General features: G+C 48.8%; 6 protein-coding genes across 6 annotated transcripts; 3 read left to right on the top strand and 3 right to left on the bottom strand.

The window, feature by feature from the left end:
• Positions 1–164: 164 nt before the first annotated feature.
• On the top strand, positions 165–4,804 carry GIQ15_03773 (multidrug resistance protein 2; the record flags this gene model as incomplete). Its single annotated transcript, XM_033551190.1, has 18 exons — positions 165–203; positions 254–281; positions 332–419; positions 471–525; positions 573–1,174; positions 1,227–1,944; positions 1,997–2,573; positions 2,626–2,798; positions 2,846–3,375; positions 3,430–3,505; positions 3,560–3,599; positions 3,652–3,830; positions 3,885–3,924; positions 3,978–4,014; positions 4,065–4,183; positions 4,240–4,356; positions 4,408–4,727; positions 4,778–4,804. 18 exons carry the CDS (start codon positions 165–167, stop codon positions 4,802–4,804), a joined length of 3,765 nt encoding a protein of 1,254 aa, XP_033408351.1.
• A 492-nt stretch (positions 4,805–5,296) lies between these two features.
• On the bottom strand, positions 5,297–6,511 carry GIQ15_03774 (uncharacterized protein; the record flags this gene model as incomplete). Its single annotated transcript, XM_033551191.1, has 1 exon — positions 5,297–6,511. One exon carries the CDS (start codon positions 6,509–6,511, stop codon positions 5,297–5,299), a length of 1,215 nt encoding a protein of 404 aa, XP_033408352.1.
• Positions 6,512–7,983: 1,472 nt separating this feature from the next.
• Positions 7,984–10,313, bottom strand: GIQ15_03775 (uncharacterized protein; the record flags this gene model as incomplete). The annotated part of the gene is made up of 3 exons (XM_033551192.1): positions 7,984–8,868; positions 8,918–9,124; positions 9,180–10,313. 3 exons carry the CDS (start codon positions 10,311–10,313, stop codon positions 7,984–7,986), a joined length of 2,226 nt encoding a protein of 741 aa, XP_033408353.1.
• A 1,128-nt stretch (positions 10,314–11,441) lies between these two features.
• Positions 11,442–14,163, bottom strand: GIQ15_03776 (uncharacterized protein; the record flags this gene model as incomplete). Its single annotated transcript, XM_033551193.1, has 8 exons — positions 11,442–11,896; positions 11,947–12,048; positions 12,102–12,247; positions 12,304–12,496; positions 12,548–12,764; positions 12,818–13,203; positions 13,255–13,861; positions 13,912–14,163. The coding sequence occupies 8 exons, from the start codon at positions 14,161–14,163 to the stop codon at positions 11,442–11,444; spliced, it is 2,358 nt and encodes a 785-aa protein (XP_033408354.1).
• A 1,404-nt stretch (positions 14,164–15,567) lies between these two features.
• On the top strand, positions 15,568–17,610 carry GIQ15_03777 (glycosyl hydrolase; the record flags this gene model as incomplete). The annotated part of the gene is made up of 7 exons (XM_033551194.1): positions 15,568–15,711; positions 15,939–16,274; positions 16,334–16,399; positions 16,476–16,830; positions 16,881–17,012; positions 17,072–17,464; positions 17,516–17,610. The coding sequence occupies 7 exons, from the start codon at positions 15,568–15,570 to the stop codon at positions 17,608–17,610; spliced, it is 1,521 nt and encodes a 506-aa protein (XP_033408355.1).
• A 1,103-nt stretch (positions 17,611–18,713) lies between these two features.
• On the top strand, positions 18,714–21,647 carry GIQ15_03778 (copper radical oxidase; the record flags this gene model as incomplete). Its single annotated transcript, XM_033551195.1, has 6 exons — positions 18,714–18,758; positions 18,818–19,647; positions 19,704–19,837; positions 19,893–19,946; positions 20,028–20,914; positions 20,973–21,647. 6 exons carry the CDS (start codon positions 18,714–18,716, stop codon positions 21,645–21,647), a joined length of 2,625 nt encoding a protein of 874 aa, XP_033408356.1.
• Between the last annotated feature and the right edge of the window lie 2,965 nt (positions 21,648–24,612).

A 24,612-nucleotide genomic window follows, 5' to 3' on the forward strand; every position in this document is an offset into this window, starting at 1 on the left:
CAGATAGATATGGCCGAGGAGGCTTCGACGGAAAAGGAAAAAGAAGAGGAAAAGGCCCCCTTTGGCAACCTCTGGGTGAGTCTCTACGCCGGGACATTGATGCAGATACTGACGTCGACGTATAGCGAATATTCTCATATGGCAGCAAGCTCGATCTCTCCCTCATGGGGCTCGCCTTCTTTTGCTCGGCTGGAGCTGGCATCGTATGTTGCTGCCTGCTCACGATATACGATACATGTCTAACGCTGCATAGGCCCTCCCGCTGATGAATATCGTCTTTGGTATATACCCTATCATCTATGCATGTATGGCTGTGCTGATGGACCTCCAGGCGCCCTTGTCACCGACTTCAATGACTACTTCTTGCCCAACACGACCGTCACCAGGGAGCAGTTCAAGAGCAGCGTCAACAAGAATGTGTATGTTCAGATCCCTTCTTGCATCAATGATGTGTATCTGACTTCTTCCAGGCTGTACATCGTGTACCTATTCATCGGCAAGTTCGTGCTTAGCTATATATCAATGGTACCAGCTCCAGGCCAACGCCGTCAGCATTCGCTAACCTGCCGCAGTTCTGTCTCCGTACGACTGGAATCCGCATATCAGCTAACCTGCGGCTTGCCTACCTTCGCGCTCTGTTCAACCAGCCGGTCGGCTACATCGATGCCATGCCAATTGGACGGCCGACGGACACCATCACCGCGTCGTCCAATCTGATCCAGGCTGGGATCTCCGACAGGCTTGCCGTCCTCGTCCAGTCTGTGGCCCTCTTCATTTCTGCATATGCAGTCGCCTTCACCCGCTCGTGGTCCCTGACCCTCGTCTCGAGCTCTTGTCTGCTCTTCATCCTCCTCATCTACTCCGTGGTCATCCCCTTCTACCTCAAGCTGTTCAAGTCGGTCGAGGGGGCCAGTGAAAAGGCCACTGCGGTTGCTGGTGAGACCCTGAGCTCGATCAGAACCGTCGTGGCCTGTGGTGCCGAGTCGCGTTTGATCGATCGACACGGTCAGCACATCAGCGAGGCCCGGCGCAAGGGGCTCCAGCTCTCGCCCGTCGTTGGATTTCAGCTGGGGCCTACCAACTTTGCCATGTACTGCAACTTTGCTCTCACCTTCTGGTTCGGAGTGAGGCAGTACACTTCTGGAAACGTCTCCGGTGCTGGCCCAGTCTCAACGTGCGTCTCCCTGGTGTGATATTCCAGAACTTCCGACTGACGTTGCTTCTAGTGTCATCTTCTCCGTCATCATTGTAGTGTCCGCTGTCTCCTTTATTGCTAACCCGATAATTGCACTGTCCAAAGCCATCTCCGCGTCTGCACGTTACTTCACCGTGATTGATGCGCCGCCGTTGAAGACCTCGGGCGTCAAGGACATCGACATCTCCCAGTTTGAAGATTTGACATTCAATAATGTCACCTTCTCCTACCCCACTCGAGCCAATGTGACCATATTAGATAATCTCTCCCTTGTTTTCCCAATGGGCAAGGTTACTGCCCTTGTTGGCCCGTCTGGTTGCGGGAAAAGTACCATCATCGGGTTGCTCGAAAGATGGTATCAGATCTCGAAGCAAGTAGAGGAGGCCGAGGAACCTCAGAACACGGAAAAAACGGACAAAAAGGGCAAAAAGGACAAAACGGACAAAACTGACAAAGAGCAGGCTTCAGATGAAAAACAGGCGTCTGAAGAAGGGACTGTTAAGCCAAACAGTGGATCAATCATGGTCGGCCCGCACAACGTCGACGAGCTCGACCTCAAGTGGTGGCGATCCCAGATTGGCTTTGTCCAGCAGGAGCCGTTCTCGTTCAACACCTCTATTTTCAAAAATGTCGCCTTCGGTCTTATTGGGTCCAGATGGGAGAACGAGAGTGAGGAGGTGAAGAGGCAGCTAGTTAAGGAGGCGTGTCAAGAAGCCTTTGCAGATGAGTTTATTGATAAACTACCGGAGGTGAGGTATTCGGATACCCTGTCGAGTCAGTATGATATAGCTAACTGTATAGGCCTACGATACCATGATCGGCGAGAACGGAATCAAGCTTAGTGGCGGCCAGCGCCAGAGACTTGCCATTGCTCGAAGCATCATAAAGAAGCCACTGATCCTCATCCTCGACGAAGCTACGAGTGCCATCGACGTGCGTGGTGAACGCATTGTTCAAGATGCCCTGGATCGAGTGTCCAAAGGCCGCACCACAATCACTATTGCCCACAGGCTCTCCACCATCAAAAAGGCCGACAAAATCATTGTACTGCGGAAGGGCGCCGCGGTGGAATATGGAACCCATGATGAACTGCTTTCCAAGGAGGGCCTATATCACAGCCTAGTGCACAACCAGCAGCTGGACATGGAAGATGAAAAGGAAGATTCGCAGATTGAGCCTGGGAAAGAGACTGCTGACTTAACCATATCCAGAACAAAGTCTGCGGTAGCTACCGGTGCCACAGACATCGAGCAGGGCCTTCCCGAGGATTCATACAAAGAACAGTCGCTCCTCAACTCGGTGGGCCTGTTATTATGGGAGCAACGGAAGTATTGGGTCATGTACGCTGGTGTCCTCGTTGGCGCTGCCGGATGTGGAGGTATGTATTCCTCCTTCTCCTACCGCTTACAATAACTAACATGTATGGATAGCTGCGTATTCTATTCAGAGCTATCTGTTCTCGCAACTTATCACGGTGTTCCAACTCACAGGATCCAGACTCATAGAGCGAACGAACTTTTGGGCCTTGATGTTTTTCGTCCTTGCGCTGGCAGTATCCTTTTTTTACTTCATCCTAGGTTGGATGTCGATGTCTATATCAACCGTACGTTCCCACCTCATTATTCCTGGATCCTAGGCTAACCTGCATAGTACATTTCAACGACATACCGGCAGGAATATTTTGACAGCATGGTTCGGAAACCTATAGTATATTTTGACAAGGACGAAAACTCTGCGGGCTCCCTGACCTCGCGGATATCGGCTGATTCCACACAGCTTCAAGAACTCCTTGGCCCAACCATGGCCTTTCCACTTATATCCGTCTTTAATGTGCTGGGGTGTATTGCCATATCATTTGCGTTTGGCTGGAAGTTGACTCTTGTCGCCATATTCTCTGCATTCCCCTTGATTATCATTGCCATGTTCGTTCGGGTACGATATGAGGTTCAGTTCGACAAGATGAATGCTGTGGTTTTTGAAGAAAGTTCCCAGTTTGCCTCGGAAGCCATTGGGGCATTCCGAACGGTTTCGTCTCTCACTCTCGAGGATACTATCATAGAGAGGTATTCCGGTTTGCTACAGCACCATGTGCGGTCTGCGTTCCTTAAAGCGAGAGTCGCCGCACTTATATATGCCGCATCAGACAGCCTGGAGCTCCCTTGCATGGCGCTATGTTTCTGGTGAGACTTACTCACGAACTGGCCGGTTAGGATGTATTGACTGATTCTTCTTAGGTATGGTGGCCAGCTACTGAGCACACACGAGTATGATGTCTTACAGTTTTTCGTGATATATATAGCGGTGGTTCTGGTACGTCGATCCCAGACGGTCTATGAATATCTAACTGTTACTAATGTTGTACAGGGTGGCCAAGCCGCAGGCCATTTTGGGAGTGTCAGCCCGAGTATGTTCTCACCTTGTGCCACATAGGATTAAGACTGACGTGACCGGTATAGATTTGGCACAGGCAACATCGGCTGCGAATCGGATTCTAAGTATTCGTCCGGGACCAGATGACGACAATAATAAAGATGTATTTGATCCGCGCGAGGGAGGAGTAGAGATCGAGTTTAAATCGGTGGATTTCAAATACCCATCGCGGGATGTACCGGTGTTCAAAGACCTGTCCTTTACAGTAAGCCATCCACCCATACATTCTTGGTTCCAGGGCTAATGGTATCTATCTTAGGTCAGAAAGGGGCAGTTCGCCGCCCTCGTTGGCCCCTCAGGTGAGCAGTTTGCGGTTGCTTTTGGGTTGGTTCGGGTTCTAATCATATTCCAGGCTGCGGGAAGACGTCCGTGATCTCGATTCTCGAGCGGTAGGTGGTTTCCTTCATCTACGTTTGTAATAATAGCTAACAGGGTCCAGGTTTTATGGCTACCAAGAAGGCCACATTCGCATAAACGGTACGGAGCTTAGCTCACTTGACTTGAAGTCTTACCGTCGAACCATGTCGTTGGTATCTCAGGAACCAACCCTGTATCAAGGTACTGCCCATATTGCCTCTCTTAATGGCGAGGGATGAAACTAACGGTATTCCAAGGCTCTATCCGAGACAACGTCACCTTGGGGGTAGACCCAGAGAGTGTGACCACAGAGCAAGTGCAGCAAGTGTGCCGTGATGCAGAGATCCATGACTTCATCACCTCGCTTCCTGAAGGTTAGTTCTTTCCTATCCTTGAGCTCAACAATCAACTGACATGCCTTGCAGGGTACGATACCGAAGTAGGCCAAAAGGGCCTGGAGCTGAGCGGCGGCCAAAAACAGCGTATATGCATAGCCCGGGCCCTGATACGGAACCCCCATCTGCTCTTGCTGGATGAGGCGACCTCGAGTCTGGACTCCGAGTCCGAGAAGCTGGTGCAGGCCGCTATCGAGCGGACGGCGAAGGGCAGGACGGTGCTGGTTGTCGCTCATCGCCTCGCCACCGTACAGAATGCCGACGTCATCTTCGTTTTTGGCGACGGAGGCATCGTCGAGAGCGGCAGCCACCATAGTCTCCTCAAGAAACGAGGTGTATATTATCAAATGGTGTGTTTAAACCTTTGCCTACCGTGTATGCTCCAGCTAATAATGATCAGTGTGAATCGCAAGCCCTCGATAGATAGCTTTGGAACCTGCTCTTTCAATGTCCATTTGTTCCCATTCCTTCACTCCGGTTACCTAGATTTCCATACTCTGCTCCTTATCTCCATGTATTTGTGCCGTCTACTAATTTTAATGTATATCTTCTATCTTCCCACCCACATAAATTAACAAGGACCTACAGTATACCAAAGAAGTACACCAAAGAAGTATACACATCAAAAACAATAATTAGGAGTATGGAATAAACAAGTAAAGTAAAAAAAAAGTCGATGGAGCAAAAAGTGATAGAGGTGGGATTCGAACCCACGCATCTTTCGATACTGCGAAGTAGGCTTAGTCACCTGAACACAGCGCCTTGGACCGCTCGGCCACTCTACCTAAAGCGTACAGTAAAGCCGCCCTGGCTGCGCTGAGTACTCGCGGGTAGCTTCTACGGATACTATGAAGTGCATATATCTATTAATATTTTATTATTTTGATAGATGTATCCAGCGTATCGTGAACACGGAGCTTCAGACGACAGAGTGAAATAACCAGAGGTTCGGCTCTACGTATTCGCCGATATCTCTGCTGGGATAGTACTTCATAGGAGCCAGACACCCCTTAACCTGGAAAGAAACGGGCACTTCCTTGTCGTCCTGGACCCAGACGCTTTCTCGGAGTTTAACCATCTCCTGTGCACGCTGGCGAACGTCGATGCCTGTCCATTTCTCCCACTGGGCGGCATTTCCCCTGAAGGTCATGCTAACCGGCGCAACTTTGACGATTTTGGCCCCGAGACGAACATGTTTGCGCAGCCATGGGTCAAAGGGGACGAGTTTTGGCTGGCCCTGAACTGCATCATTATCGCTGCTTACGCCATCCGAGTCCTTGTCTGTCTTTTCAGTGATCCTCCGTTTGGCCGTCTCTCTGATATCTCCATCAAGACGCCTATTGGCTTCCACATTGATTCCCTCGTCCACCTTCTCAATCACCGCCAGCTGATGTCCGTTAATCTCCTCTCTCAGCGCCTCGCTCTTCTTCACAGTGGTCTCTCCATGTCCCGGCACGCTCGCAGCTTCTTGACGCCACTCAGCGTAGGTTGCCATGTCGACATCCTGGAACAGGGTTTTCTTGGTAGGTCTTAACGGTACGACAAGAATGGCGAGGCTTTCCCTCTTTGCGATCTCCTTCATTTCCTTGATGAGCATCTCTGCAACGTTGTAGCGTCTCCACTCAGGGAGAACGGCAATAGCCAGGGCAGACAGAGCATTGGGCGTGTTTTTAAGAGTCCATGTCGGCATATCCAAGACCTGGTCCTGTGTGAGTGCCCCTGGAGTTATCTTCTTTCCTTTTCGAACAACCGCCTGATTAACACCTCGGGCGAGGATGGTATCAAACCCTCCGTCTGGAAGGGTCCGCAAGACAGCCCCAAAACGTGGTGACTCGCAGTCATTTCCGATATTTGCCAACTCCGTCCAGAAGAAGGGAGTAGAGTTCCCGTTGCCAACGATGGTCTCCTTTCCGCCAAGAGTGTGGACGGCAATGAGCTGGAATCTCGCAAGCTGGGGGAGCTCGTATAGCCTCGGGAAATACCGTTGGGAGGAAGCCCCGCCATCAAAAAATTCAGGCCAGAGGTCGATTAGGGGGCAGTCATCCTTGCTTGTACGAGCTAGCAGATCCGGGCGCTGTGCCCCAGTGAACACAATTATCTCGCCGGGGTTTCCGATGTCGTTTTTGGCAATCATTTTGATACGAGAAGTGCTCCGTAAGTTGATAGCCAAGTAACATTCTGATGAAATGGGACGAGGACTCCTGGGGAGTATATATAACCCCTCTCACGAAGGAGTTTCTATCATTTTTGCGACCAGTCCCACATTGAATACGGTGAACCTGCGAGGCTGTCAGTAGCTTACGCAAGATGGTATGGTCTGTCTTTTGCAGCCAGTGATATTCACCACTAAAATAGGTTAATGCGATGGAAGTATGGAGTAGACATCGATTATTGGCGGGCCCAAAGATGCGACAGGCTAAACCTCAGCTTTACTTTGGTTGTTGAAGGAGGATTTGTATTTGAATGATTTTCATCAGGGCTGAGAAAAAGAAAGCTGGACGTTAACTACCGACGATCCTGACAGCGGGATATCAATTAGCCGAATTATTAGCAAACTAGCTAGAATTGAGACAGACCTCTTGCAGTAACCAACGTTGCTTGATCTTGGAGCACCCGGTGTGAATATAATGACCACTGCAACTCGCTTTCGCCCTGCCAAAGCTCTATTCCGGTGTACGGCCACTCGCCCGGCCTGGATATCGTCTCCTGGTCGCCAGTGCTTCTTCAGCACCGCCGTGATGCCGAGTGTGTCTGAAGGCACAAGTGTGAGCCAGATCACCGACGAGCTGAATCCGTTACTGAACGCCGGATGGTCTTTGGACGAAACGCGCTGCGGCATCGAGAAGATCTACTATTTCAAAACATACACAAAATGCCAGGTAAAGTCGCTGTCAATGTTGGTACTGGCCTCTGGACTACTTACTGAGAGTTGACAACATAGGACTTCTTTAATACTGTTGCAATAAGGAGCAAAGCAAAGAATCACCACTCAGTAATGACAATTGTAAAAATTTACGCTCCAGTCTTTATGTCAACATTTATTATCCTACTAACTGCTCCTTAGAAAACTGGCTCCGTTCATATTCATTGGACAACCCATCATCCTCGCGGGCTGTCGTTGAAAGATACCCTTATGGCTCGATATTGCGATGAACAGTCCGCTTCTATTGGCACTGTAGACCAGAGTCAAGGCAAGAAATGCCACCCTGGACCGTCCTGAAAAATCTTGGGCATGCGCCGGAACGAGAAGTGTATATAGAAATTTTAGGTCGTTATTAAATTGGATAATGGCCTCTTTTGAGCCTCTATCACTTCTACCGCCCTACACTTGTGGTAAATGGCCCGGAAACTCGTATTATTCTAGTTGCGAGGTTCCCTGGTGGAGTATGATGGTAAAAGCCATGAAGTGTCGATGACGGCAACATAACTGACCCTCCGACGTTTAATAAAGGTTTGTGCTTGTGCTGACATCTCATCATCGGCCCCTGAGGTCAGCTCAAACATGTCCGTTATAAAAACTTGTAGTAAATATTTCAGTAATTATATGATATAAACTCTGATTATTGCTAATTTGACCCATATTATGTTTACCTCTCTTTCAGGCGTTTAACTCTTCGTGTAGATATTTATCCTGTTGCTTCCACCACAGTATTGAGTGCTGTTCCCCGAGCAAAAAAAGCTGCATCCGTCCTCTGTTTGTTTGGTGCTACCCGGTGATAAGCTGGCGCCGCAATAACACTCGCTGAAATATTCAGTGCCGAAATAGTTTGTCCCATTGCAAAAGGCTGCGCACAATTCCACAGTCATCTTCTCGTTGTAAACAAAGCTATCCGATAAGGTGCGACTGCTTGCCGAATCATTGTAACATCCAGAATACTCATACCCTGGAATTTTAGGGTTGATCGTGGGGATCCAAGTGGTATCCTTATAGATGCTGATACGGTATGATGCGCCGCAAGTTTCTGAGCTATCACCACCGCATGGGTCTTTGCACTCGGTCTCTGAGACCTGCATGCTACCAGCACCCTTTGAATTACCACAATAACATTCTCTACCATATTCAAGGCCAAAATACTGAAAGCCTTTGCAGTGGCTGGAGCACGCCTTAACGGTCATCTTATCATCCACGGATGCACCTCCAGTAAGAGTCCTTGACTCCGTACTGTCAGTATAGCAGCCTTCGAATGAGTAAGTTGGCAGGTTAGTATCATTGGAGCCGAAGGGCGTGCAGATTGACCCTAAATCAGTCGTGCTCTTGAAGGAATCAGAAACTATAGTAGCTTCACTAGAAACGGCAACGTCGAATTTAGCGCTTGACTTATATGAAGCCTCAAGTGAGTAATTTCCCGAGTAGAGCGTATATGAGCCGATAGTCGCCTGTGCTAGCATTGTAAACGATTTAGTCGACAGGGCAGGGGCAACACAGCAACTTCGAGGAGTTTTCAAAGTCAGAGAGAGCGTAACCATAGGAGATTTTACAGTATCTCGGACCTAGAATTATCAGCTTAGAGTCTGTACGCGGTAGGGATGATGTTCTTACAGCAACCACTACAACAAAGTTACCAGGGGTATTGCCTTCGACGATGCAGCTCTGCTTAGGCTGTAGCATAATTGTATCCTGGACGGCATATCCTGATCCGTTGTTGTCGTATAGAATCACCTCCCCCGTATTCAAGACTATTCGTACGTTGAATTTGGAGATAGACGTCTCAACTGGAAGGCTCGCGGAGAATCCATAAAACTGCTCCTGTTAGAATATGAAGATATAAGGGTGTGATAGAGTGAAATAGTGGATTAATTACAGCAAAAGTATCGTCAAAGCCTTCCGCAGCACCTTTGTATTCAGTACTAATGAGACAATCTCCGCAGTCCGAGGCACCGAGGCGGTCTTTAAACATAAGCTCCGTCTTTGTGATCGTAGTAGCTGACCGCGTGGTGGTTCTAACTCGAATTTCACCAGAGAAATCGATCGTGCTGCCGTTTCCAGCCAGGGATAGCTGGAGATTACCCGGCTTGACCTCGTAAGGCTCAATGGGGGCTGTAAGATTTACACTCGATGGAACAACTTCTATCATCTTCTGGAGCACTCTGGCACATGTGGACTGAAAGGTGGCCGGGTCGGCCAATGCTGTGATTGTGACATTTCGATCAGCCGTGAACACTTTTGTGTCTGAATCTCGCGTGTTCCTCTTTGCCGTAACCCCAGTGAGAGGATTTCCAGCGACTCCGCCCACAAAGTCCGAGGCGATCTTTTCATCAAAGGATGTGGTCGAGTCAAAGAGTTGATAATCGTTTGGCACCGTTCCAGGAACTGTGATCTGTGGAAAGTTGGATGCATGAACTCCCCCCACAGTATGGCCGCACGCTGTAACAGCGATCATGTCCGAAACATTGAACCCGGTTCGTATAAACTGGTTGATAAATGTCCCCTGTGAGTTCTCCGGTAATGGCACACCAATCGCACCCCGTTCAGTCGCATCAACCCTTCCGGCCCTGATTTTGACAATCGGCCCCCCACAAGACCGGACAGCCGTGTAAACTCCAAGGGCGATCAAATCAGCCATCGACGCCCTCGTTGAGAAAAAGGGTGCGAAAGTCTCTAGGGTGGTATTGAACGCCGCCCCTATATTCTCTCCTCCATTCCCAGCTAGTTCGAACACAATCGAGGCATCAAGGCCGCCAATTCCAGTGTAGACATTGCCTGTGGCCATGTCATGGAATGCAGTACGAATCCATTCTGCAGATGCGGTCCTGGACGGCCCCTGTTTAAAGAACGAGCAGGGAGTTACGCCTGCGGAAAAGCCCCGGGAATGGTAGCCTGTATTGAGAAACATAAGGTCCTCGAGTTCATCGATGGAGGAGGGCCAAGTTGGCAAAGCCAAAGCCCCATACAGGAAAAAGGCTGTCCCTAGGATGGAAGGAGAGGCGATTAACATTTTCTCAGACTCCGTGCACGCGTCTTAATGATATATATCGGTGAGCCGGTTGCTCGCGGGGAAAGCGTAAAAATATATAGATATGGTCGTCGATCGACAACCTTGACAGGAGGGCGTACGTCAGTGTTCAATCATGCAAACAAAGAGTTGACCCTTGCTAATATCTGGCCTCCGATGCACGCACGAGCACCGTGCCATACGCGTATCTCTTCGAATATTGACGCTGTCAACCGAATGAGAGATATCAATGTTGACGTTGACGTTCGTGTATTCCCTATATTCGCCAAGGGAGCATGAGGCTGACGGTGCAGTTTAATAACTGGTCTTGCATATAGTTAGCTATATAAATAAAGGATCGAAACCGTGTTACTGGATGGGCCGAGCAAGGCAACTAAAAATCTCTTGTTGCCTTCGCATCAAACGATACCATGCAATCTCCCAATTCATAATCCCTGATCCATGTTGCTCCGGCCCTCAGGGATTAAATTGACCTTTCCAGGGATTGGGAATCGGAGGCCAAAGGGATAACTTAAGATTCGACCCTATAGATCCAGACTCTAAGGCCATGGGTTAGTCAATTGGCACCCGACTTAAAATAGCCCCGGTTGGTATTATGAGGCTGCCCATGTCTCAGGTTGCATGCATAAAATATGCATTAGCCCAGCGTCCACAGCTAACCCATCAGAGCAATAATTTCCCTTATCAACGCTGGGGTATTCTGCCTGTCTCAGATGCATTGTGTTTGTGCGGCAAAAGAAAACAAAATGAACTCCGTGTCAACGTTGTTGACTCGTAGTTGTAGTTAAACTTGTGTGTTTTCTCACCTTCAAGCTAGTTAAATATGGCTAAATAAACGAGATGGAACTAGCTACAATCGATGACTAAAATTGTCATGTATCAACTTTAGAAATTTTATTAGTTGTTCCATTAGTTGAAAGCCCCCTTGACACCGAAAATCATTTCATCGAGGCAACAATATCCAAAATCCTAACTACTCTATCTAATGCATGGAAATATCAAAAAGAGCTAAATCCACAGGCCCGAAAAATGAAGGGACATGCCAAGTCAAATATAATAATAATGGGATATGCACCTCTTGAACGCCGTTTGTGAGCCCAGGAATATACATTAGTAGTTAAAGATCATCAGTGAGGGGTTAAGAAGTAAGGGAAGAAGAGCGTGTAAAGATAGGGTTACTGCCATGGGCACGACCGCTGCGACCTCTGTGATTTCCCAGCCCCTTGGAGCAAAATTCCCAAGATACACCATGCCAGCAAGCAAGGGCAGGAGGACAACATACAGCCACTTGAAGCTTTTGAATATCTTGGGTATTTCTTTGAAGAAATTGGAGTCAACCTTTTCCTTGGCTGTTGCTCCCCATTCCATCTTGATAGATAGCATATGGGAAAGGAGAGCTAGGCTGAGATGAAACGAGACACCGCCGAAAAAGATGGCCATCATGGGCATCCATTTGAAGTTCTCAACGAGAGCGGACCACAGGTTCTTTTCTGAGAGGCGGGAGCGAATTATAGCGAGGGTTACGTTTCCGAGGAGAGAAAATACGACGATAAGACTCAGTAGGACTGGAACTGTTAGCTAGTCTCTCATTCTGGAGGGGGTTGGGCATAAATACCTTTCCACGATTCGATATAAAACTTGTCCAGGTAACCATTGAACCAGCCGACCAAAAAGTAATTTAGGATAGTCAACGGAAATCCTGATGCGAGGGCATAATCTGATATAAGTTAGCAGCTGGAAGCGTTGAGATAGCGGGTTAGGACTGTTTACATGAAGAAATGTATCCCAAAATGGTAATTTTAGATGATAGCTGCATGTTGCACCAGAGGAATGTCATGAAAAGCCTAGTGAACGGGCCCTTGTAAATCCAAGTATAGATCGGATTAAACACTAGCTCGTTGCACCCATATGCGTATCTTCAAGCAGAAATTAGAATCGTTGCTAAGCAGAATAAGGGATAGAGCAAACATACTTTTCCCATCGCGCCAGCTCATCATAGATAGTCAAAGACACGCCTTCTTTGAACTCATCGCCATGGTAGCTGGCAAGGCGCACGATATCGCCTGCGATTTGCAAACGAAGTGCAATATCGAAATCTTCCGACACGTGGCTTTCAGACCAGTAGGCTACATAGCCATCGTCCGGCTTGCCCACGGATTGAACGGCTATTCTCAAGTTAGTGAGCGTTTAAGTTATCTATTGAATGGAAGGGTTACCTTTCCAGCGAAGGAACGCATTGTGCCCAACAAACGGTGCTGTCTCGCCACTACCGACCGCAAATCGGATAGAGGAGTAAATCAAGTTTGTAAAGAAGGTGATTCCGTTCTCAAAATAGTCACCAACGACTTGCATGACGCCAGTGGAATGCTGAATGATAGCAACTTCGGGACTCAAAAACATTTCGGCGGCTCCATAGAGTAAACAATCTACCGGCTGGGAAGAATCAGCATGGGTTTTAAGTTATAGTTGAAGGCAAAGAGGCATACCACTCTAGTATCCGCATCGACAATGAGAATCGCTTCTCCAATGCGAATGTCTCCTGCCGCCTTAATTCGGCTATCGGAAGCAAGAACCTCTTGTAAAGCTAGTTTATAAAAGGCTTCTTCCTGGGAAGCATCGATCATTTCAGTGGTTTCCAATGTCTCTGCAAGCAGTTCAAGCAGCCTATCTTCAACCTTATTGGAGACATTAAGGGCAAAGTTCATGTTGGAAGCTTTCTTGAACCTGCCCTTTCTAATGTACCCGTCCTCATTGTTTTTAGGGCGTGAGACCCAGCCGATGTTGTTATCGTGATAGAAACCGATGCGTTCTTCCCGTTGCTCTTCTGAGAGGTATGCGAGGCCGTCGTCATTGACAAAAATCGTTGCACTCCCTATTTTTGATTAGCCAATGAACTGACATTCGGAAGAGCGTGAAAATATACCTCCATGAGACTCGTAATAGGATATTGCAGCTTTTAAACTTGTGACGGTGGGGTTGATAACTCCAGCCAATGACTCGGTGTAGACGGGAAGCTGAATGGTGATGCGCGGCGGTTTAAATCCTAAGGCGTAGGCTTGCGAAAGATCGGGTCGAACAGGGGAATAGAACCGGGAATTTGTCTTCAGCGTCTTTATAGGACCAACCGCTTGGAAAATATCGGAGAATATTACAATAACGAAGAAAACGCTAAAGAGCATGAAGATCGGTAAAGATGCAACCAATGCAAATCTAATCCATGTCCGATCTACAAGAGATTGTAGCAAAAGATTGGAGACGCCAAATCCCATGAGAAGTACAACGATCAAGCACATTCCCAGGCCGACGAATATTGAACTCGTCAATGCGAGCGGCCGGTCCAACGATTCAATCGGTTTTGCTGCTTCCTCGTCAGAGATGTGCAGTGGTTTGTTTGCCATGCCGCTGGCTTCTTTATTCCAGCCAGGGACAAAGTTGCGAGTCGAAGCAGCCGGTGATCCAATAGATGAATGTGGAAGAGAGTAGCCAGCAGATTGAGATGGAGCAAACACAGAGATGCGTGTCCCGCAAATCTACAAAGATTAGTCTCATCCAAGTTGGAGTGAAAGGTATATTGACGTACAAATGCAAGAAGCTTTTCCTCCACATCTTCTGCGTGGACAAGTATCTTCTCCAGCTCGTCATGCCACACTAATAGAAGCTTCTCCTCCCGGACGAGTGCAACGTATTGGAACTTCTTTATAGCACTCGACGGGGAACAAGCAATGTCGGCCAGGGACTCAACAACCTGTACTTGGAAACCACTGGGTAGAATCAATTCTGTTTGATCTGGTTGCAAGATCGAGAATATGATTCTGGTGATCTCTGTGGTCATGGTGAAAGCGACGGTGACATTGATCTTCTGCACTGCACCCAGCAACAGCGGGTGGACGAGTTCCGGCTCGGAAATGTAGGCCCCTCGGGTCTTTCGTAGGAGAAGGCCATGATATTCGCTGGCAGGGTCCGTCGGCGGTGGACACCATTTGCTGGTAGCAAGCCTTGCGTGAAGGTATTTTATTATCTATAACGCTGGGTAAGTTTTGTAGTCGTTAGGGGATGCAGGCCACTTCGCCTTACTGCTCTATATTTCGAGTCTTCATCAATTCCTGCGACGGCATGGCTGCTCCCAGACTGAGATATCGGTCGACTATATGACTCTGGAGCAGAGGACAGGCCGGACTGCCTTGGAGACGGAGACGGCGCGGCGGACTGTAGGCCGCTTGCCTTTGAACGTCGCCAGAACATCCCTGCTATATAGCTATACAGGCAGGCATGGACAACGGACCGATAAAGAAAAGAATCCCAATTAAAAGAAAGACGAAAGACCGGGAGTTTAGACAAGGAGAGATGTCAATGCGACGGCTATCTCTCAAGTAGTTTTGAAAGACTCCCGCTCGCTTTCTTCTCTCGTTTGCTTCCCTGCCAGCAGCTGGAGGCATGTCGATGCCTCATTAGCTTATTAGATTTCTCCATCTGTCTCAGGCCTCTCCATCGGACATGCCTGTCAGTCGATGGGCTCCGCATCAGCCATCTGCGACATGCTGCAGCGGGCTTGAAGGCGTGGCAAAGCCCTTGTTGGTGTATCTGAGCTACCGATACGCGGGTACGACTTCTTCGTCGTCTTCTTCTGCTTCTGCTTCTTTTCTTCTTCTTCTTTGACCGGAAGGGTCCATTCCAATGGCTACCCTGGCAGCCCGCCAACGAGATACGCGTCTCGTCTAGCGAAGAATGGAGAAGAGCTCTTGGAGCCAAATTCCGAAGGACAAGGCCCGGTATACCCTGTGCATCGGAACAGGGGAGGGCCCTCCAATTCCAATGCAACCATAATTTACGTATGGAAGCATGCTATTTCCGGCCGGCCAGACTCCTATCAGACTATCAGACAGATTTTACCCCCCAGGGTTCACAGGAATTAGCCGAAGAGACCCCTACCAATAGCTCATGCAATAAGCAGAGAGTGAACGCTGCCCCCCTCCTGGTGCTCCGTAGCCTGGGGGCCCCTCTCCATCGATCTCTCAACCGGCGCAGGAGAAGTCGAAATCATGCGGGAGCTTAAGCATGGCGGATATGAGACAGACAACTATCCAGGTCGTCCAACTAGTGGCATATTTAAGAGTGATCGAAGCCCGTCGATCAGATCCGCGGGGAAAGCCAACGTCTTTCGCCACAGCCGAGCAAACGTCGTCGTATTCGCTAGGGAGACTCTCATGCGTTGTGGTCAGCGTAGCATCGAAACATCATGGAAGGCCGCGAGAAGGGGGGAAATGTTCTCCGTGCATGGCGAGCTGTGTGCATCGCCAAGGGCGCTACGGGGATACTGCAACTTGCTTTTGGCCGAAACTATGCTGGCTTGCCCCTGTCGATTGACCGGAGCCCTTCTAGCGTGAGACACAGCTGTTGACGGCCTCAATTTTGCGACGTCAGCGAGACGGAGCAACCCACTGCAGCGATCCTTGGAGGTGCAGGCAAACCTGCGGCGTCCGGATCCATGTGTGAGCGTGGCAGAGCTGTCCTCCGAGATTAATGACGAGATATGCTTCAGGGCTGGCTCGGGTTCAGACATAAGGAAGCAAGCATGCGTCCGGGGCATCTCAATTTCTTGATCGGAAGGGAACCTTTGAGCCTCAAGAGTACGATGAGATCAGAGACAAGCCTGCTGCTGACATGGAGAAACCGGCCCTCGCGCAAGACCCTTTCTCCAACAGCGCTGCAGCGTCGTTCCGGACTGCTTCATACCACTCGCAGCCGTCGGACAGACAGCCGGCCAGGCGCCAGCAGTTCAAGTCGTATAGGCTGAATGGCGAGTATGAAAGACCGTGGCTGGCAGACAGCCGGCTCAAAAGATCGCGGGTCGGCACCTATATAATATGGGGATTCATCGTCCTGGGATTGGCGATAAGTGCATACATCAACTTTACCGTCACCCAGAAGGTGTCGAAACATCAGGTTGGTTTATACTATCGAATAAACGTGGCCAGTCTAATGAGCTAAAATTGCAATCCTAGTACTGTCTTGTTCTCGATGACCACTTTACCTCCCTCAACGAGGACACATGGAACCGGGAGGTTCAGGTATGTAAATGATCCAATGTTCCGAGTGACTGTACAAAAATATAAATACATAGATGAATGCTAAGGCAGGATGCAGATTGGCGGATTTGGCACTGGTGCCTTTGACTGGACCACGACGGATGAGAAGAACACGTTTGTCGATGGCGATGGCCTTCATATAGTTCCGACCCTTACCACGGAAACCACCTCGATCAACGAGGAACAGCTTCTGAATGGTTACACCTTGAACCTGACCAAAGCTGGCGGAGATGGAACATGCACTGCTGATACCAACGCCGCATGTTCAATCCGGTCCAACAAAACAACCGGAGCAATCATCCCACCTGTCCGTTCAGCAAGACTGAATACAAAGGGGAAGAAAAGCATACGATACGGGCGAGTCGAGGTTGTTGCTAAGATGCCAAAGGGAGACTGGCTCTGGCCGGCCATCTGTAGGTAGCACCCAGCCATGCCACCGGTGATATATGTATTGACTGTCTAGGGATGTTGCCTGTGAACGAGACCTACGGCGCCTGGCCAACAAGCGGCGAGATCGACATCGTCGAGACCCGTGGCAACGATGTTGATTATGTTGTTGGAGGCAGAGACATCATGTCAAGCTCCTTACATTGGGGTGAGTGCACCATCTTTCAGCGACGACCGGAAGCCCTGTACTAATCAGCCTCTCCGCAGGGCCGACACCCGAGACCGACTCCTTCTGGAGGTCGACGAGGGGGAAATCTCTGCGCCGAACCGACTACTCCAAGGGATTCCACACCTTCGGGATAGAGTGGTCCAAGGACTACCTGTTCACCTACATCGATAGCCCGCTGCAGCAGGTGTTGTACTGGAGTTTCGACAAGGACCAAACGATGTGGCAGAAGGGCCACTACGAGGGAGTTACTGTAAACTCATCCCTGGTAAAGGATCCGTGGTCTCAGACCGGAAATCCCAACACACCCTTTGACCAGCCATTCTTCCTCGTCATGAACGTTGCCGTCGGGAGTACAAATGGCTGGTTTCCAGATGGCAAGGGCGGCAAACCGTGGACTGACGTGGGCCAAGCGGCCTCGGACTTTTACTCAAGTAAGTCTCAGGGATCCCCTCCTGGCAATGACATAGCTAAACATCCAGCAGGTCTCAGCAAGTTTTATCCCACCTGGCCGAAAGATAGCAGCCGCGGCATGACCGTGAAATCAGTCCGGATGTGGCAGGAAGGTGCTTGTGGCTGAAATAAATTGAGTTATCACCGTGATATCCATTTTCCCTCGTATTAAATTGTAACGATGCCAAGCTGTCTGGAGTAGAATTGATAAGAGACAGGCAGCCAGCTTAGCTGAGCCCTGACGTCGGAATCATCTCACAGAATCCCGATGAGATCCCTGCCCATCCCACAAAGACTAAAATGGGAAAAGAAAAGAGAGAGAAGAGAAACCTTGTCCTGGGGGGGTCTACAGGGGTACGAGGTACAGCCTTTGTTAGGCTCTGTTTCCTTGCCTCACGGGCATCGGGCAGGCCCGCCATCTCAAATGAAGTTGACGGAGACGTTGGCTCAGGTGTCTAGCGCTGTTTCACTCAGATACGACTGCTCTATCTCCGCGCGTCAACGGGCTGTGGCTGGAAGTGACGGGGTACGGAGTACGTCTTCGGCTATAGCTACTCCGTATATAGTTACGGATCATCGTTGACTGGATCCGCGAATGTCGTGCATATCGATGCATCGCAAGAGCTAGCAAGCTCGACGTCACATCCTGGCCCGAGCCATCCCATGAGTGAGGACCAGCTGTGGAGCGTTATACGGGCCTTAACCCCGTCGCCATATGTCGATGCGGCCCTTTATCCTGTCCAGGCCTGAGTGGTCCCTGCGGCTGGTTTCCATGACAAACAATTACCAGCAACATCCCTGAACGAGAAATCCATCACCGACCATCCAGTTCATCTCTGTGTCTCAGAGCTTACATTATGCACGAGCTCGGATTGTGAACCATGCTGGGCCATCACGCGTCCTTTGGCGAAGGGCAGGCCTATGTAGTGGTCGGGTAACAGCCTTGCTATCCGCCGCAGAGAGAGGGAGGGTGGCATGACCCTCAGAGGAGAGGTATTATCGCTAAAGGGAAAAGTTATAAATTTGGCTCCTCGGGGCAATTTTTAACGTTCTCTTGGAACTCTTGGGGGCATCAGAACGGGTCTCTGAAGAGTGTGTATACTTTCCCACGTGAGGTAAGGATCATTGTCTTGTCCTGAGATCTTGAAGCTACATTGCGGACTGATTGCCATTAGCCATAGTCCGTTCTCTCGCGGGGGAACTACGTTTGGGCATCTGATATTAGCCAATATGGCTCGACTATCTACCCTTGTTCGCATAGCCAGAGTTCTAGTAGTAAGTTTGCAGTATCGATCTCGCTCGCAGAAAGGACAATAAGACTAATAAAAGAGTAGCTTTGTTTGATTGCAGAGCTCGCACATGGAGCAGTACTACTTCCAAGGGCAGACAATGATGCCTGGAAGTACTTGGGATGCTACACCGATTCGGTGGGAGCAAGGACCCTATCCCAGACAGGCTACACGCTGGGCGGCCCGTCTAACATGACGGTCGGGAATTGTAAATCTGGATGCACCGCCGGGGGATACTCGTTTGCAGGTGTCGAATACAGCGGCGAGTGTTGGTGTGATAACCAGCTGAGAAACAACGGTGGCCCAGCACCTGACGGGGAAGCAATGTGTACAATGCCATGCAACGGCAACCCTGAAGAAAAATGCGGAGGACCAGGCCGATTGAACATGTACCAAAATACTGCGATAACCCCAACCGGTACTTCTTCCCCAGGTCCCTCGTCCTCTACGACCATGACCGATTCGTCAACAGTCACATCTTCCCCCGACCCCGTCCCACAGGGCCTGCCAGAAGGTTGGAATTATGCTGGCTGCTATACGGATAACGTCAACGGCGGGCGTGTCATGGCTCGACAGCAACCCGATAGCGCAAACCTCACCATCGAGTCGTGTATTGCTATGTGTGTCAAGCTGGGATATGCTGTAGCAGGAACCGAGTATTCTCGGCAGTGCTTCTGTGATAATTTTCTCCGAAATGCCTCTCCCTTGGGGAAGGAGTCGGACTGCTCAATGGCCTGCAGTGGGAATACCCAACAAAAGTGCGGTGGCCCGGACCGCTTGAGCGTATACTCAAAGGGCGATCTGGTAGTCTTACCTGTACCAGTCCCGCAGACAGGAGGGCTTCCAGGTTCCTGGAAGTACCAGGGGTGTCTTCAGTAACTCTGGCCCCTCCCTAAGGACAAGTCTTAATACTATACTAACGTCATTCTAGAGACAACATCAACAGGAAGCGAACTTTCCCGTATCAGATAGTCGATAAAACAAACAACACTGCGACAAATTGCCTCAGCCGTTGTTCGATGTTTGGTTTTGGAGCGGGTGGGATGACATATGGAGAAGAATGCTGTAGGTTCATCGTCGTCTCCATGATTAGAGCTTCCTCATATTAACATCTCTATAGTCTGCGGCGACTTTGAGGACGTTGCTGCAGCCGGTGCAAAGCTGGTACCAGAAAGTATGTGCAGTCAATCTTGCACTGGTAATGCGACCGCGATTTGCGGCGCTGGCAACTTGATTACGTATTATAAATGGACAGGGCCCGCGCTACAGACATGGGATCGTCCATCTGGCATAGATGCCGGTCGCTATGAATTTCTCATTGGCGGAGTCCTTGTCCCTCTCATAACCACCGTTGGTATCAATGGCAAGATCACTTTCCAGGAGAAGTCCGGAACAGGTGACCCCAACACCACTGGAGCGTATGAATTCGATCCTGCATTTGACAATGATTTCAGCAAAGCATGGCGTCCCATGCACGTCAAAACAGATATTTTCTGCGCCGGGGGCCTTGTCCTCCCCGACAAAGTTGGTAGACAGCTAACTGTTGGGGGATGGTCTGGTATATCAACTCATGGTGTTAGGCTTTACTGGCCAGATGGTTCTCCAGGAAAGCCTAGCGTAAATGACTGGCACGAGAGCCCGGATGACCTCAAGTTGCAGGACGGAAGATGGTACCCTACGGCCATGACGATGTCAAATGGCTCGATCTTGATCGTGGGAGGTGAAGAAGGGTCAAATGGCGCACCTGTACCGACGCTTGAGATCCTGCCACGGGTTGGCCCTGTTCTATTTATGGACTGGCTCAAGAGGACAGACCCGAACAACCTTTATCCGTATCTAACACCACTACCAAGCGGTGACATTTTTGTTGCCTACTATAATGAAGCCAGGATCTTGAACGAGAATACTTTCGACACAGTGAGAACCTTACCAAATATACCAGGGGCAGTCAACAATGATGCCGGTGGACGCACCTATCCTCTCGAAGGAACCATGGTGCTTTTACCGCAGGATGCGCCATATACTGAACCCTTAGGCGTTTTGATATGCGGTGGTTCTACGCCATATGGCGGCGATGCCCTGGATAATTGTGTTTCTATCCAGCCCGAAGTGCCAAACAGCAAATGGTTGATAGAACGGATGGTACGTACTTGCTATAAGCCCCTCATCTGTTGAAGTCTTTCTAATACAGTCGCCATAGCCCTCTAGGAGAGTTCTTACATGTATGGCCGGCCTCCCAGATGGAACCTTCCTTATTCTCAACGGAGCGAAGAAGGGAGTTGCCGGCTTTGGGTTAGCTGAAAATCCCAACTTCGGAGCTGTGCTGTATGATCCCTCAAAACCTGCCAACCAACGCATGAGCATTATGGCCAATACAACCATTGCGCGAATGTATCATTCTGAAGCGACCCTTATGCCAGACGGACGTGTCATGGTTTCTGGTTCAGACCCGCAAGACCCGCGTTTCCCCCAGGAATACCGCGTTGAAGTCTTCCTGCCTCCTTATTTGCTGTCGGGTGCTCCTCGTCCGACCTTCACGATTGTCGACAAGGATTGGGCGTACGGTGGAAAGTACCAGATCAATATAACCTCCGGAAGCATGTCAAATATCAAAGTATCCCTGATGGGTATGGTTTCTAGCACCCATGGGAATAGCATGGGTACGAGGACCATTTTCCCAGACATGACCTGCTCCGGAACCACCTGTACTATCACTGCGCCACCGGATAGCCACACCAGTCCTCCCGGATGGTTCATGCTGTTTGTCTTGGATGGTCCAACGCCATCCGTGGCTTCTTTCGTTCGTATCGGGGGAGATCCTGGGCGACTGGGAGATTGGCCTGCGACGGGCGGCTTTGATGTTCCAGGGGTTTAAGCCGCTTAGTCCGACTTACGGTCTCTTTAGAAGAGGGGAGCTGAAATAATAGATATGCCAATTACTAGAGATTTATCCGGTATCGCTGCCCATTGGATAACAATAGCTATCCTTCCTTCATAAATATAACTTAATATCTAGTAATTCACTGTCTCATCCTGTAAGTTGTCCTACTCCATATATAGGTATGAAACAACAGGATGAATACAAAGCATATTATCCCGTTCATGCTTAGGGGGAATCTTTTCACTAGACGCCGTAATATTTAGTTCTACTACTATAATGCAAAGAATTATGGAACGTCCTTCGTGGCCCTCAAAGAAACGACCCCGACGGACCCTTGTTGTAAAATGTATACCATATATTAATAACTATGGATGTGTAGCGTTGAGTAGATGCAGGTGATAGTTTTATCTTTCTCTCCACCAGATCGGCTTCCAGCACGAGTTTCTTAGAAATATATCCCCTGCACACCTTGCCCTCTGAGCACATCTAGCTTCCGTCGCAGAAATTCCTATTGTCTTTACTTCTCAGAGGTCTCGAAGAATATAATAAAAGCCTGGTTTCATCCATGAATTAGATTATGTACCTAGTAGTTAGCCGCACTTGCTAGCTATTCCTTAGACACCAAAATTATTGGCATTAAAAAATACCTTAACTGTAGGCCGTTCTACCATCTACGGAACCTATGGCTTAGACATTAAGTTTTGTCGAAAATTCTTTGCATCTAAACACGGAGCGTAGCGCTCTATGGTTTTTTATTTAACAAGGTTGCTCGCACATGACATCCGAATTTGAAACTTCCCAAACATAGAGGTACCAAGAAGCTCTCAAATGAGTATCTTGGCCTAGGAAATGCCTCTGCCAGCATATCAACAAAATAATCAAAGCCGTGGTATACCAATTTTTCAGCGAAGACCCGATTTTTATCCAACCGATGTTAGCCCTCGAAGGGGAATATAAAAACGACAAAAACGACAGGGTGGGAACATACGACGCGAACTTTAAGCCAAAAGCCCATAGCCATAATTCAATAGTGTATAATGCAGCTGCTATAATTTCAGTTTACTTTAAAGCTGCGGGAAGTGGTAGACTTAATGTTCTCACCTGACTTGGTTATGATCACAAATTGGCTTGATCAATATATAAGGCTATTAAAGCCCCGAAATAAAATTTGTATTTTAACTGTGATCTCATCAACAATGTTTGCTATACCCTTGGGGTTAAATAAAGATGTAGTAAAAGCTACTATATTGGAGGATTCTAAGGCAATATATATATATATATACACTAATGAAATCTAAGTAATATTAGTACATATACCCTGAATTTAAGGTATCCAAAAACCTACTTACAACAGGTTAATATTAAAGAAATTATAGGAAACAGTGATGAGGGATATCTTCCTAGGAATATAGTCCTCACTGTCTGTTTATTCTTTATTGCGTGATAGATATAGAGCGTTGGGCAAAGGAATTACAGATAAAGAGATGACATGGCTCCCGGCCATGAGATATACATGCTCAGTTTTTAGCTAGCTCCCTTCCTTTGCTACTTTCGCAGGCTATGATTTTTCCTGCCGCTGCTATCGACAGTTTTGGTGCTAATTCCCTGTTCCTATCTCGTCACGGGGGAGTATGGACATCACCTGACCTGCTGCATAAGGTTGGCGGATGATCGGCCCCTTGGCGGACTTGGCGGACTTGGCTCTCAGCCGCAACGGGCGGAGTTAGACCCATAATAGAGCTTGGCAACGCACGAGCTCAGCCGAGGCAAGTGGGCTCTTCTTCTCTCTGCACCTTCTCTCGACATCCGCTCTTCCTCTTCCTCTTCCTCTTCCTCTTTAGTCCTTTTCTGGCTGTTCTGGTGGTCAATTAATTATTCTGTGCTTTACACTCCTTTCTTTGCTTTGCCCACTCGTGCGCCTCGGAATCACATCTCAAATGCTAGGCAACCTCAGCCTCATCTGGAAGCAATATGGAAGCTCCTCGAAAGAGCCATGGGAGAACTGGAGACCGCATGAGGAAGTTCGCTTGTGCTTCCTCCTGCAAGGTGATAATGTGGCCCCGGCTCAAGATAATATACTCATCTTTCCGGCGATAGAAGCCATTTGGCATTCCTCCTTGAGATGATCCTGTTAAAGGGTAGGCACAATCGCCTCAGGCCAAAATGAGATTCGTTAATACCAGTCCCGAAAGTCTTCTGGATTGAGTGATATCCAGTAGGGATAATAGCCCCTTGCACACTCTATATCTGCATGTTAACAAGTTCCTGGCCCAGAAACTTCCACTCCTGTTGACCAAGGAAGCGATGCGGCTAGTATCAAAATGCTAAACCCCAAACGGGGGACTTCCTCACTTAACGGCTATGCTAGTGCCTTGCTCTTGGAGGCTATCGCTCTGGGTGTCGTCTCTCCACTATGCTCACAACTCGATGTTTGTTTTAATACTAAATTTATGATATAAAAATGAACTAAGTAGTCACCCCTCACTGCTATCTCAAGCAGCTAGTTATCAGGCTATGACCAGTGGGTGCCTGTGTGATCGTACAGCATGTCAACACCAATTGCATAGGGCTAGAGTGGGAGTTGGAGCTAGTGTAAATATGAGAAAACGGTAGCTCGATGTAGTTAACCCTACATACGGACTGATAATAACCAATGTAATTTTGTATAGCGGAAACTGACCATGCTTTGTGTAAATATTTTATTCAAAACCACTTGACTTTGTTGGGCATGCCGCATTTTGGCCCAAAGAGAATTTTATGTCGAAATAGAGATTTAATTGTTACACATACAATTGAGCAAGATCATGCCATATCGAGAGTAAACGAAATAATGAATAAACAATGAAATATTTTAATCCTAACATGTACAGAAACTCCCAAATCATGTCCATCTATCAATCCCCGGAAGCAGTGGTTCACTTCCATGACCAGCATGCAAAAACCTTACCCCCATAAACCC

The sequence above is a fragment of the Arthroderma uncinatum genome (genome assembly GCF_011692745.1).
Source record: "Arthroderma uncinatum strain CBS 119779 chromosome Unknown scaffold2, whole genome shotgun sequence".
In the NCBI taxonomy this organism is placed as follows: domain Eukaryota; kingdom Fungi; phylum Ascomycota; class Eurotiomycetes; order Onygenales; family Arthrodermataceae; genus Arthroderma; species Arthroderma uncinatum.